This window comes from Musa acuminata, chromosome BXJ2-5 (genome assembly GCF_036884655.1).
Source record: "Musa acuminata AAA Group cultivar baxijiao chromosome BXJ2-5, Cavendish_Baxijiao_AAA, whole genome shotgun sequence".
Lineage (NCBI taxonomy): Eukaryota > Viridiplantae > Streptophyta > Magnoliopsida > Zingiberales > Musaceae > Musa > Musa acuminata.
In genome coordinates, this window is record NC_088342.1 from 41,171,965 (window position 1) to 41,184,180 (window position 12,216).

General features: G+C 44.4%; 1 protein-coding gene, 2 non-coding genes and 4 pseudogenes across 3 annotated transcripts; all 7 read right to left on the minus strand.

Moving 5' to 3' along the window:
* Window positions 1-1,869: 1,869 nt before the first annotated feature.
* On the minus strand, window positions 1,870-1,988 carry LOC135613286 (5S ribosomal RNA). The gene has a single exon (XR_010487269.1). It is a non-coding gene; the product is annotated as a 5S ribosomal RNA (ribosomal RNA).
* A 318-nt stretch (window positions 1,989-2,306) lies between these two features.
* LOC135613270 (5S ribosomal RNA) lies at window positions 2,307-2,424 on the minus strand (annotated as a pseudogene).
* A 241-nt stretch (window positions 2,425-2,665) lies between these two features.
* Window positions 2,666-2,784, minus strand: LOC135613310 (5S ribosomal RNA; annotated as a pseudogene).
* Window positions 2,785-2,935: 151 nt separating this feature from the next.
* On the minus strand, window positions 2,936-3,046 carry LOC135613271 (5S ribosomal RNA; annotated as a pseudogene).
* Window positions 3,047-3,387: 341 nt separating this feature from the next.
* On the minus strand, window positions 3,388-3,506 carry LOC135613274 (5S ribosomal RNA). Its single transcript, XR_010487258.1, has one exon. It is a non-coding gene; the product is annotated as a 5S ribosomal RNA (ribosomal RNA).
* A 355-nt stretch (window positions 3,507-3,861) lies between these two features.
* LOC135613298 (5S ribosomal RNA) lies at window positions 3,862-3,980 on the minus strand (annotated as a pseudogene).
* A 5,344-nt stretch (window positions 3,981-9,324) lies between these two features.
* Window positions 9,325-11,229, minus strand: LOC135611813 (probable indole-3-pyruvate monooxygenase YUCCA9). Its single transcript, XM_065107450.1, has 3 exons — window positions 10,461-11,229; window positions 10,005-10,376; window positions 9,325-9,786 (listed from the first exon to the last, which is right to left on the minus strand). Exons 1-3 carry the CDS (start codon window positions 11,130-11,132, stop codon window positions 9,562-9,564), a joined length of 1,269 nt encoding a protein of 422 aa, XP_064963522.1. The 5' UTR covers window positions 11,133-11,229; the 3' UTR covers window positions 9,325-9,561.
* Window positions 11,230-12,216: the final 987 nt, after the last annotated feature.

Consider the following 12,216-nt stretch of genomic DNA (forward strand, 5'->3'; position numbering starts at 1 on the left):
AGATCACGAAAATGAGATCGATTCACCTTTAAACACATATCCTAAATAATCCTAGTCATAGGTTACTCGAGAGGGACATCGTGATAACCGGACAGACTGGTGTGCTGTATACCCGTCCATGTGATGGATGCAGTTGGTCTCATAGCTGCTCGTGTAGGGACACTAGGGATACAGTACAGGTGCTCATTGGAGAATGAGTTCACTGATTGATCCGCTTACGGAATGCTGGATGATTGATGATGCCTTATTGTCAGACAACGATTCCGTAGTCCTAGTGGTATATCTGATCCTTAGACTTGAGACACCAAGGATATCCTGTATGAGTGCTTCACTCTTTGATACTAGACTTATAGGTTTGGCTGTCCTAGATCTAGTACAGTTGGTCATTGGGAGTGGTAGTCGACCTTACGAGGGCTATTGAGTGTCGATAGAGGATTATCCACTCTCGGCGTCATGAGAAGAATATCCCATGTGTTCTTGCTCAGACAAATCCCTGGCTAGGGTCATTCGGGTTGAGAGAGAAAGAGTTCTCCGGGAGATTCCGATTAGGGCGAGACTCGAGTAGAAACCATATGGGTTTGATAGCACCATGCTCGATATACGGTCTTTGGGATATTAGATGGATGAGGAACTATAGGTACATGATAACTGAGGACAGATAGGTCCAATGGATTGGATTCCCTTGTATCGTCTGGGGACTACGGCGTAGTGGCCTAGTACGTCCGTAGTCGATGAGTCAAGTGAATTATTACAGAGATAATAATTCACTGGGTTAGAAGGAGTTCTGACAGGTATGACTCACGGCCAGCTCGATATTGGGCCTAGAGGATCACACATATATGGTAGGCATTACAATGAGTAGAGATTCGGATATGAGATATCCGACGGAGCCCTTGTCTTATTGAATATCCAATAAGCCCCTGAATTATTGGATCCCATGGATGAGATCCAATAAGAGCCCATGAGAGATTATTGGATAGAGATCCACTAATCTAAAAGGCTTGGGTTATTAGATGCAGATCCAATACCCACTAGAGGAGGATCTATTAGGGTTTGACAGGGGACCTCTATAAATAGGAGGGATTCAGAGCCTCATAGGCTAGAGTCATTGCTTGCCTCTCTTATTCTCCTTCCCCTCTCCACCTCAGAGCAGGCCTGGAGTTTTGAGAAGCATCGTCGCAGCCCTGTTATGTGGATCACCACTAGAGAGGAGGACACTTGACCTCCTTCACCCTCTCCTAAGGATATGTAAGAAAACAGGGATATACGATCTCCCTAGGTAACACAATCTATTCTATACGCAGTTTTTCAGTTTCGCGGATTTTGCGCACCAATCTTCGCACGACGACGAATATCACTTTGGGAATCGGGGATTTTGTTTTTCTTGTTCTTCCGTTACGCATGTGATGTCGCCCCCAAAGATTTTCCGAATAAGTACAACTCTCGCCCAAGCACACTTAACTTCAGATTTCTAATGAGATCCAATGCTTTAGTGTTGTTATAATCATAATTATGCTATTTTCATCGTCTGTCGCCTTAGTGCATGTCGTGACCTGCGATGCGATGGGCAAATCCGCATGGGTCGCACGTGTCGCCTGAACCTTGCGCACGCTGAAACCATCGGGACTTTCTCGAAGGTCTACGGGAGAGGTTTTCGTCACTAGGGGCGCAAAAGGGAGTGCAACAAGACGACATCCCAGGGGATCACCTATCCTAGTACTACTCTCACCCAAGCACGTTTTGTGTGCGTCGTCCCTCGCCTATGTGCACGTCACAGCCAGCGTGTTGATGATCAAAGCCCCCTGCGCGCGCTGAAACCATCGCCTCGGAGGTCTACGGGAGAGGTTTTCATTGCTCGAGGCGCAAAAGGGAGTGCAACACGAGAACTTCCCAAGGGGTCACTCATCCTAGTACTACTCTCGTCCAGGACCGCTTAACTTCAGAGTTCTGATGGGATCCGATGCTTTAGTGCTGGTATGATCGCACACGTTTTGCGTGCATCGTCCCTCACCTATGTGCACGTCACGGTCGATGAATCAATGACTGGGGCCCGCTTTCTCCGAGCCCCAACCATCGCCTCAGAGGTCTACAGGAGAGGTTTTCGTCGTTGGGGGTGCAAAAGAGAGTGCAAGGACATCCCAGGGGGTCACCCATCCTAGTACTACTCTCGCCCAAGCACGTTTTGTGTGCATCGTCCCTCGCCTATGTGCACGGTCGGCGTGTCGATGATCGGAGCCCCCTGTGGGCGCTGAAACCATCACCTTGGAGGTCTACGAGAGAGGTTTTTGTCGCTCGAGGCGCAAGAGAGAGTGCAACATGAGGACTTCCCAGGGGGTCACCCATCCTAGTACTACTCTTGCCCAAGCACACTTAACTTTAAGTTTTGATGGGATCTGATTCTTTAGTGCTGGTATGATCTCACACTATTTGTGTATGTCGTCCCTCGCCTATGTATACGTCGCAGCCGATGTATCAATGACCGAAGCCCCCTGAAACCATCAGGACTGTCTCAAACGATCTCGGAATCGCTATTGCGATCCAAGTCTGGAAAGCTCTCTTCGAGCCCCACGAGACTGACATAGTAGTGGTCATGGCAAATACCGAGCCCCAAAACCATCACCTCGGAGGTCTACGGGAGAGGTTTTCATCTATCGGGGCGTAAAAGGGAGTGCAACACAAGGACTTCCCAGGGGGTCACCCATCCTAGTACTACTCTGTCCCAAGCATGCTTAACTTCGTAGTTTTGATAGGATCCAGTGCTTTAAGGATGGGATGATCGCACATGTGGAATTGCTATTGCGACCCCAGTCCGGAAAGCTCTCTTCGATCCCCACAAGACTGACAGCATAGCGGTCACAGCAAATTTCGACCCCCAAAACCATCGCCTCGGAGGTCTACGGGAGAGGTTTTCGTCGCTCGAGGTGCAAAAAGAAAAGGAGTGCAACACGAGAACTTCCCAAGGGGTCACCCATCCTAGTACTACTCTTGCCCAAGCACGCTTAACTTCAAAGTTCTAATGAGATTTAGTGCTGGTATGACTGAACCCATTTTGTGTGCGTCGTCCCTCGCCTATGTGCACGTCGCGGCCGGCGCATCGACTACGGAGCCCCTTGCGTATCCCGAAACCATCGGTGCTTTCTCGAACGATCTCGGAATCGCTATTGCAAGCTCTCTCCAAGACCCAGCCCAACGATTGCGTACCGGTCACGGCAAGCGCGCGCTGACACTTTTTTGAACGATCTCGGAATCGCTATTGTGACCCTAGTCCGGAAAGCTCTCTCCGAGCCCCACGAGACTGCTTAGAGGTCACGACAAATTTCGAGCCCCAAAACCATCGCCTCGGAGGTCTACGGGAGAGGTTTTTGTCACTCGGGGCGCAAAAAAAAAGGAATGCAATACGAGGACTTCCTATGGGGTCACCCATCTTAGTACTACTCTCGCCCAATCACGCTTAACTTCTGAGTTCTGATGGGATCTAGTGCTTTAGTGCTAGCATGATTGCACCCATTTTGCATGCGTCTTCCCTCTCCTATGTGGACGTCGCGGCCGGTGCATTGACCACCGGAGCCCCTTGCGCACCTCGAAACCGTCAGTGCTTTCTCGAATGATCTCGGAATCGCTATTGTAAGCTCTCTCCGAGCCCCAGCCCAATGACTGCATATCGGTCATGGCAAGCGTGCGATGAAACCGTCGACACTTTCTCGAACGATCTCGGAATCGCTATTACGACCCCAGTCCGGAAATCTCTCTCTGAGCCCCACGAGATTGACTGCATAGCGGTCACGACAAATTTCGAGCCCCAAAACCATTGCCTCAGAGGTCTATGGGAGAGGTTTTCGTCGCTCAGGGCGCAAAAAAAAAAGAGTGCCACACGAGGACTTCCGAGGAGGTCACCCATCATAGTACTACTCTCGCCCAAGCAAGTTTAACTTCGGAATTCTGATGGGATCCGATGCTTCAGTGTTGATATGATCGTACCTATTTTGCATTTGCACGTCGCCTATTGCAAGCTCTCTCTGAGTCATTGCCCAACGACTACGTACCGTTTCAATTTGGATTAGCACTATACGACATAATCTAATTTATTCTCCCTTTATTGTTTTGAACACACTAATTAATTAAATCAAATAGGTTTTCGATTTTGGATAATTCCATATCAATTCTATAAAGATTTGAAGTTGTTTGTTAGGTCCTAACTAAATTTAGTTTGGTTTAAGTTAATTTGACTATTCCAATTAGGGTTCTAGTTGATTGAGAACTATTGAGAGATTAATATATTATGTTTATGATTTAATGAATTTAAAAATTTTATTTATTATATCGTTTGCTAATGATTATTGATTTTTTATTTTTTTAAGTTTATGGTATTGATGTGACGTCACCCTCACAAGTATCAGATATAGTGAATGTCATAGATGTGGCACGACTATAAAATTTTGGCTTTACCATTGGAGCAAAGGTGATGCAATTTTTTGTTTTGATAAATAATTTGGATTTGGGTCCTGATTTCGGAGTTGTTTAACAGATACGTATTTGAGGGTGAGGTGAATGGAGTTAGTAAGGTGTGTTTTTGATGGGATGAATTTAATAAATATTGTGGCGTGCATTACAACGGTTGTTGTGGATGTTGTGAATGGAGAATAGGAGGAAGCTCTAAGGGTTTTCTGAGAGATGGCCCAGCGACAAATAAGATCACTTTGACAAGGGTCCTCCTGGCCACTAAATTTCTCGCGAGCTATCATGTTACCATCATAGTAGGGTTAACTGGTGAGAATTTTCTGAACGATGCTTTAATTGATATGTACTCAAAATAAGCAATTACTTTTTATATTGCAACAATATTATCAGCAATGTCAAGATTCAGTAAAAACTGTGATTCTCCCACAAGATATTGTGCTGCTTCCACTTTTAGGACCAAATCTTGATGGTTTTGAACAATGCCATATCTTACCTGTAATCTACAAGTGGAAGGATAATTGGATAAGTTACTATAATGTCACATCACACATGTATGTCTTGTGGTCATTATGCAATGTTTTGTTAGTTGTGAGAGGATTTGTAACTGATCTATGACATCATTTTGAATTTGTCTGTTGTTTAACTAACATTAAGTTTATGCAAACTTCTCGAGAAGGCTCTTGAGCTAAGCTGGGGATGGAATTTTGTGAACACATGATGTGAAGGCACCTCTTTAGTTACCTGCCAAAGGAAGAGTGCATTTGGAAATACTCGATAATACCCTGAATGTTAGTGACAAAGGCTTAACCACAATCTGCATGTATTCCCATACATTGGTTTTTTTGTTTCTGTCTTTAGAGGAAAGTTGTGGAATCTCCCTGTTGCTTGGCCGTCCATCAATGCTTAGTTTAAGTGGTCGGCAGATAAACTCAGTTCTACGTTTATGTGCTAACTGTTTATATTTTGAACCATCAAAGATATTATTCACTACTGTTGATTCTTTTTAGGAAGTCAAAAATTGAGGAGAGCGTCCTCACCGCTTAGCTCCGTCGATAGGGACACATACTCTCCTCATCAAATGCAATTATGTGCAGAATAACAAGATTGATGTGGAGTGGGTGACTGAATAAACAATAAAATGTCGATATTATAAGTTTTGACACTGGTGAGTCATAAGGTTTCACGGATTTTTTAGCAGAATGCATGAATAATTCTATCCTGGCAGCACATCTTTATCACTGGTGATCATGCTAAAGGAGAATTCGATGACTCTCCGTCCTTTGACTAAACCAAATCTACTCTTGGAATGTCTCACTAACTCACTTGCTCGGAGAAGAAGGTATGTGCTTGCTGACACTTGCATCTAAGTGAATTCATTTTAAAGAAGGGACACTTTGTAGACGATAAACATTTGTAGGTGCAGTTCATTGTTAAACGCAGGTGATAATAGAACAAGAAAAACATTGAGAAAAGCTGGATCTTGCTTTCTCTAAAGAGACCCGCAATGACAATGAAGAAAACCTGCTGCTGCTAGCTAAATATACTGTGAGCCATTTCCAGCAATCAAAACTCATGAATGCTCTCAGGGAATGTGCATTTAATTTGCAATCTGAATATGCTACGTATTTAATGGATTGGTGACAAGCAGCTACTAACTCAGTTGGAGTTTGTGCTTAAATGCTGATGAAGAGGGGTATCACATGGTTGTCGCCATGGGGAATAACATCGTTCAAGCAAAGTTATCACTTATTATGGGACCAGTATATTGGTTTATCAGGAGCGTTAGATGGACCACCTTTCAATTCTTCTCGACCTTGATGGTAGGTAACCTCAGAGCTGGTGTCACGGGCAGGACTACTCGCGGTGCACCACAAATAAGGGATGATCGGTCCACCAATTCAATGTGGCAGTGGATAGGTGTGGTCTGCGGGCTGCCCATTGGCAGTTGATCTCCACCTCAGCCATGTCTTTGAAGAAGAATGATCAGTCACATGATTTGTCTGCCATTTGGCAATGGGACCCTTTTATTGCTTTTGAGAGAAGAAGCTCTTGATGGAGTCTGCAATCTCTCTCTCATCCCATCGGGAGCGGGTCCTTGTGGTCCCTTTCATCCTTCTAAGGTAGTAAAGAAAGAAAAGCTGACACTAGAAGTCAGCTACATTTGTGTGTTTTTTTTCTTTGGGGAACTGTATCTACTTCGACTCATGCAGAATCCGACTACCCAGAATGTTAAAGCTCTGAAGTTTGACCACCTCCATATTTGTAAGTGCCTAGTCATACAATTTTTCTAATTGGGTTATTTTGATTCTACTTTCAGTGTACATTTATTTATTGTCAACCAAGACCTTGTCACCATTTGAGTTTTTTCAACTCTTATCATTAGAAGCAAGGTTCACAATTTCATTTATTGTATTGCTCAAGACTCGTATTGGCCTATCGAGTATCGATACAGTATTTATCAAATTTAAAAAAATAAAAAAAGATGAAAAAGAAAAATGTATAATGCATGATGTTTACCACCCTATACCAGATGGTACGGGCCTTGTACCAAGTGTACTAGGCATCTTGAGTGATATAAGCTTTGTAATGGACATACCACTTAGTTTACCCTAGTCTACAGCTATCGGACCAGTAAATACTATTCGTAATGGACCATATTATATCGGATGATATTGTAAACCTTGATTACAATTCTTTAAAGACAACTCCAAGTGCGAGTTTTAAATTCGGCAACAACTAACAGAATACTTCAGCTGCGGAAATTTTGTGAATATTGAGATTTTCCGAAAACTATGAAAGGCTGATGACTAGGTTGATTTTGTAGACACAAAATTCTTTAGGAAAATTTGAAAGAAACTGCTTTTGCATAAATAAGTAGTTAACGTTGCTTCCACTTCTATATTCAAAGTTAGAGATGCATTCACAAACCATGTTTTTTTTTACTTTCACAGCCAAAATCATCTGTAGCCATGGCATCTAAAGTAGAAGTCTCGTTGACATTTTATTATTCTCTGTGAATGCAATGATGTGAAAGAATCCTGCATGTTGACATTGATTTCTAATGCTACTGACTATATGGTCTTTTAGTTAATGAGAATCAAAGCTTTGACTTTTAATGCGAGAATGACCACTTGTCAAATTAAAAGAACATTTCAGAACTAAATAGTTAATTCACTTTTAAGAGTTGAAAAAAAAAAAACTTTAAGCAGATTTTCTTGTAGTTGACAATATGAACTCCATAAGAAAATATGTATCCTGCAAGTTGAAATATATTTTTAAATTTCAGAGACCTTTGAAGTATCTCTGATAATTGAAAACACTAATCTTAGAGTTCACAGGTTCTCGATCTAATAAGAAACTCCAGAAACACATTTTGTGGGGGTTCCAACTTCAAATAAGTTTATCCTAAGCTGCAACATGATAATTAATCCTCATTAGGGAAGAACAAAAGAGAGGAAGGAGAAAACATCCTCCATATTTGAGCATTGTTTGGTATTCTGCTTCAAGAACAGGTTTTTTGAATCAGCTCTGGAGTAGATTTCTCAATACTCAAAAGAAACAACCATATGAAGAAAAAGGAAGGCAAGACTAATATTGAAATGGAGATATCTAAATTGCTCTAACTATGACAAATAATTAGATAAGTAATAGATATGGATCTCTTTGAGGAGCAATATGCATAATTTTTTGACAGAGGAAAGTCCATAAAGAATGTGATAGGTATTGATAATGACACTATGATGTTTGAGAGCCTAAATAATTCATGTGCTTGTGATGAACATTGTCCCAACAAGGCTTATTATTCATGCAGTTTCTTGCTAAATAAAAAACTCATTTTACAGATTACTGATCGAAAATAAGAAGAGAGGTAGAGAAGATCAGTAAGAGGCTCTCAGGAGGATTTGGTTCTTTACAAATAGAAGATGACCTCCACTAGGATCACCATGAAGTTTCCCATCCTACTGCCAAGCTCCACCAATGGGGCCACCTTGATCACAACTTGATGCTGGTGGCGCTGAGCTTTCTCTTTCAGCTCCTAAATCATGTCATCAGCCTTCAAACCAAACATCTGCAAATTGGTGACGATGGTACAGATGCATATATGTTTGCTTGTACGAGCACAAGCATACAGCCATCTGGTCTGAGACTGCATCAGAGCAAGCTGTAAGCTGTACTCCATGGACCAGGGCAAAGGTCACCTGAGGTCAGTGAGGCAGAACATGTGTGGTAGCATCTGAAATGCACATTGACAGTGCATTTTTGGATTGTTATGCAGAACTCATCAGAGGGATCTCAGAATCCATGAACTCCCCATCAGTGAAATGCTACATTCTTCTAATGATCAGAAGTGGAACAAATGGTCCGGTAAGATTTCATGATGCCTCAGGATGGAAGTAGAGCTAAGTTCAGAGTCTGACCAGGGGTACGATGCTTTTGATCCCCACTTTTGAACTGAGATAGAGAACCGAGATGGCACAGCACTTTAAGATTCTCTTTTACATACATTGTACCCTGTTACAGAGTAGAATGTGAGTTGATAGTGCTGGAGAATATAGGAGGGCCATCTCCAGTGAAAAGGCCCTATCATTGCCTGCAACTGTTAGGAACTTTTTGAATTTTTCCAGCGGACGGGATTGCTTGTCTTTTGAAAGCAAGATTGAGCCATGCAGAATGAATCTGAGCTCCATGGCTTCCCAGAAAAAATTCATGAAGGTTACAGTATCTGCAGTGCATTGCTCTGAGATGGCAGTCTTGTTTGTCAGCAACCACATGGAGATGAAACATGATCAGCTTTGTTCACCTTGCAGTTTGGACAGTGAGAGAGAGAATTAAGAGAGCAAGATATCAGAGTAGTAGTGTTTCCATTGATGTAATGCTGTGAAAGGGTGTACAAAGTTCACAAAAGTGAGAAAAGCCTCATCATCATCAACTGTTCTCTGTACAGTAGGCCCATTTGTTGTTCCAAAACTTGGGCACCATTGAGAGAGGGCTCCATGCACTTCTGCTGCTCTATGTTACACTAGTCTACAGTCCATCTCAGCCACACGAAAAAGGAAAACAAAGAAGTAGAGAAGAATTTGCAGGAGCTGATGAGCCATGCCCTCAGATCTGCGAGATGCATCTCCGGTGGCAGGCGACAGGCCGCTTTGCGGGCTTCGTCTCCTCCCTCCACATCCGACCGATGTCCTTGGCCGCCTTCACTGCATCTGAGGAAGCACCAGAGAGGCCTCTCTTCGTGAAGCCCACTGCATAGAGGCCAGACTGCCCCTTCCACCCGTTGGGGAATGGAGTCTTTGGAAACCCATCCTTGGAGAAGAAATCACATCCCTGGAGATTCAAACAAAGATGGATCAATCTCTCATTTAACACCAGAATTAATGTCGGAGGAAGAAGAAGAAGAAGAAGAAGAAGAAGAAGTAGTAGTAGTAGTAGTAGTAGTCATGGCCTTCGAGTGGTTCTTGGACAGTAAAACTGTCTCATCAAATGCAATATCACCAAACTACTTTAACTGTCGAGCTGGAACAGTAGAGAATCTTGGTTAGTACCTGAAACCACTGAGGGACATTGCTGCGGTATCCGGTGGCCAAGACGACGGAATCGATGTCGAGGACCTGGCCGTCGGCGAGCTCAACTCTTCCCGGTGAGAACCTCTTGATTCCAGGGACCACCTTGATGTCGCCGGATCTGATCTTGCCGAGAGCCCCGATGTCGAGGACAGGGGTCCTCCCCTGCGTATTCTTGAGCTCCAGGGGACCTGTGGACGGCCTCCTCAACCCATACTTGGAGATGCTTCCCAACACCAGCCATGCCAATACCAGCAGGATCTTGTCCACCAGCCACAGCGGCAGCCACTTCATCAGCATAACAGCCAGCTCGAACGTGGATTTCCCGAGAACCTCCCTCGGCAGTACATGAACCTGCGATCAAGCGGCGTTTATCAGGAAAGATGCCGATGCGGGAAGCATATTAAAAGTGGGATTCATTCAGCAAGGATTGCTCACCGACTCGCGGACCACCATGGCAGGGAAGGCGTCGTGGTCGCAGAGGTCGAGGCAGAGCTCCATGCCGGAGTTTCCGCAGCCGACCACCAGCACGCGCTTGCCGCGGTAGGCCTCGCCGGACTTGTAGTCGCAAGCGTGGGTCACGTCGCCGCCGAACTCCCCCAGTCCCTCCAGCTCGGGGACGACCTTCTCCGCGTTCTCACCGGTGGCGACCACCAGCCACCTGCCAATGTACTCCATCTCGTGGCTCCTGTTGCCCGCTTCGGCGCCGGTTCCGACTGTCCTCACGCGCCACAGCCCGCTCGTCTCGTCGTACCTCGCCGACTGCACGGACTGGTTGAACCGGGGGCTGATCTCGAAGTGCTTGGCGTACGACTCCAGGTAGTCGACGAACTGCTTCTTGGTGGGGTACTCGGGGTAGTCCTCCGGGAAGGGGAAGTTGGGCAGCTGGCAGAATTGCTTGGGGAGGTGAAGCTTCAGGCGGTCGTAGGTGCGCTTCTGCCAGAGGGAGGCAATGCAGTCGGATCGCTCGAGGATGACGAAGGGCACGCCGTGCTCCTTCAGGGATGCTGCGACGGCCAGGCCGGAGGGGCCGGACCCGACGATGATCGGACCGTTCACCCACGCGCACCTCCGCGAGAAGAAGTCGAATTGATCAGCCATGAAGACCATTCTTGGTTGTGTAAGTGGGGATTGGATGCAACGGCAGGTGGGAACAGAGCAGAGCTAAAGAAGTGATGATAGCAGTTGGAAGCTGGACTTGGAGATAGCAAGGAAGAAAGCAATGGAGGATTTGATGAAGTGGTGAAGGGTGAGAGGTAGGGGAGGTGTTTAAATAGGGGGGGAGCTGCCTGACCATGGCTCATGAGAGCTGTGCATATGACTCGGAGGTCCCTATCAATATAATAAGCCTGCCGCCTCTCTTTGTACAAAGTTCATGAAGGCAGGTCACTCTCTAAAAATACAAACATACCAAGTTTTCCATGAATATTCTATGGGCGAAGAAGACGTTAAGATCACAAGATCTTAGTGTTCATTTTCTGAACGCAAAATTTTATCTATACATATGTATCTCACAAAGTCCTGAACGCAAAATTTTATCTATACATATGTATCTCACAAAGTCGGTAACTCTATTGATTTCTCCAAGTATAAGTTTAGCATATATGTTCAATTGATTCCCTCCATCCCGTGTTTCCTTTCATCAAACGTTGCTTGCCGGCACAAATTGCTTCTTGATGTCTTCATGTGAAGTACTTGTTGAGATCGTTATTGTCACATTGTGATAACACACTAGCTATGGAAGCACTAGATTAGATAATGAAACTACATAATGAGTGAAAGGTTGGGAGATGGAATTTGTTTTCTTTTAGTCCAAGCTTTATGTCAAGCTGTTCTCTGAAGGAAAATTAGATTATGTTTCATTAGCCACACGTTGTTCCATTAGGAATTAAAGCTCAAGTAGCAAGTTCCTCCCAAGTTGAATTTGCTGAGCCAAAATGGAGCTGTAGCAATCAGACTCATCAAAATTGACTTTGGATCCATTCATGGCTACGAAACCATCAAGACATGCTTTGAAGTGTTGATGTCTACCTCAAACAGTATCTGATCCTGGTATAGATCATTCTATAGAGCTTTGCTCGAGTATGTTGTTAAGCTGTCCTCCATTTCCATGCAAAGAAGAAAAAATGAATTACTTCACAAAAAGCCATGTCGTGATGAAAGTTGCCAAATGTTCTGATACCATCTAAGCATC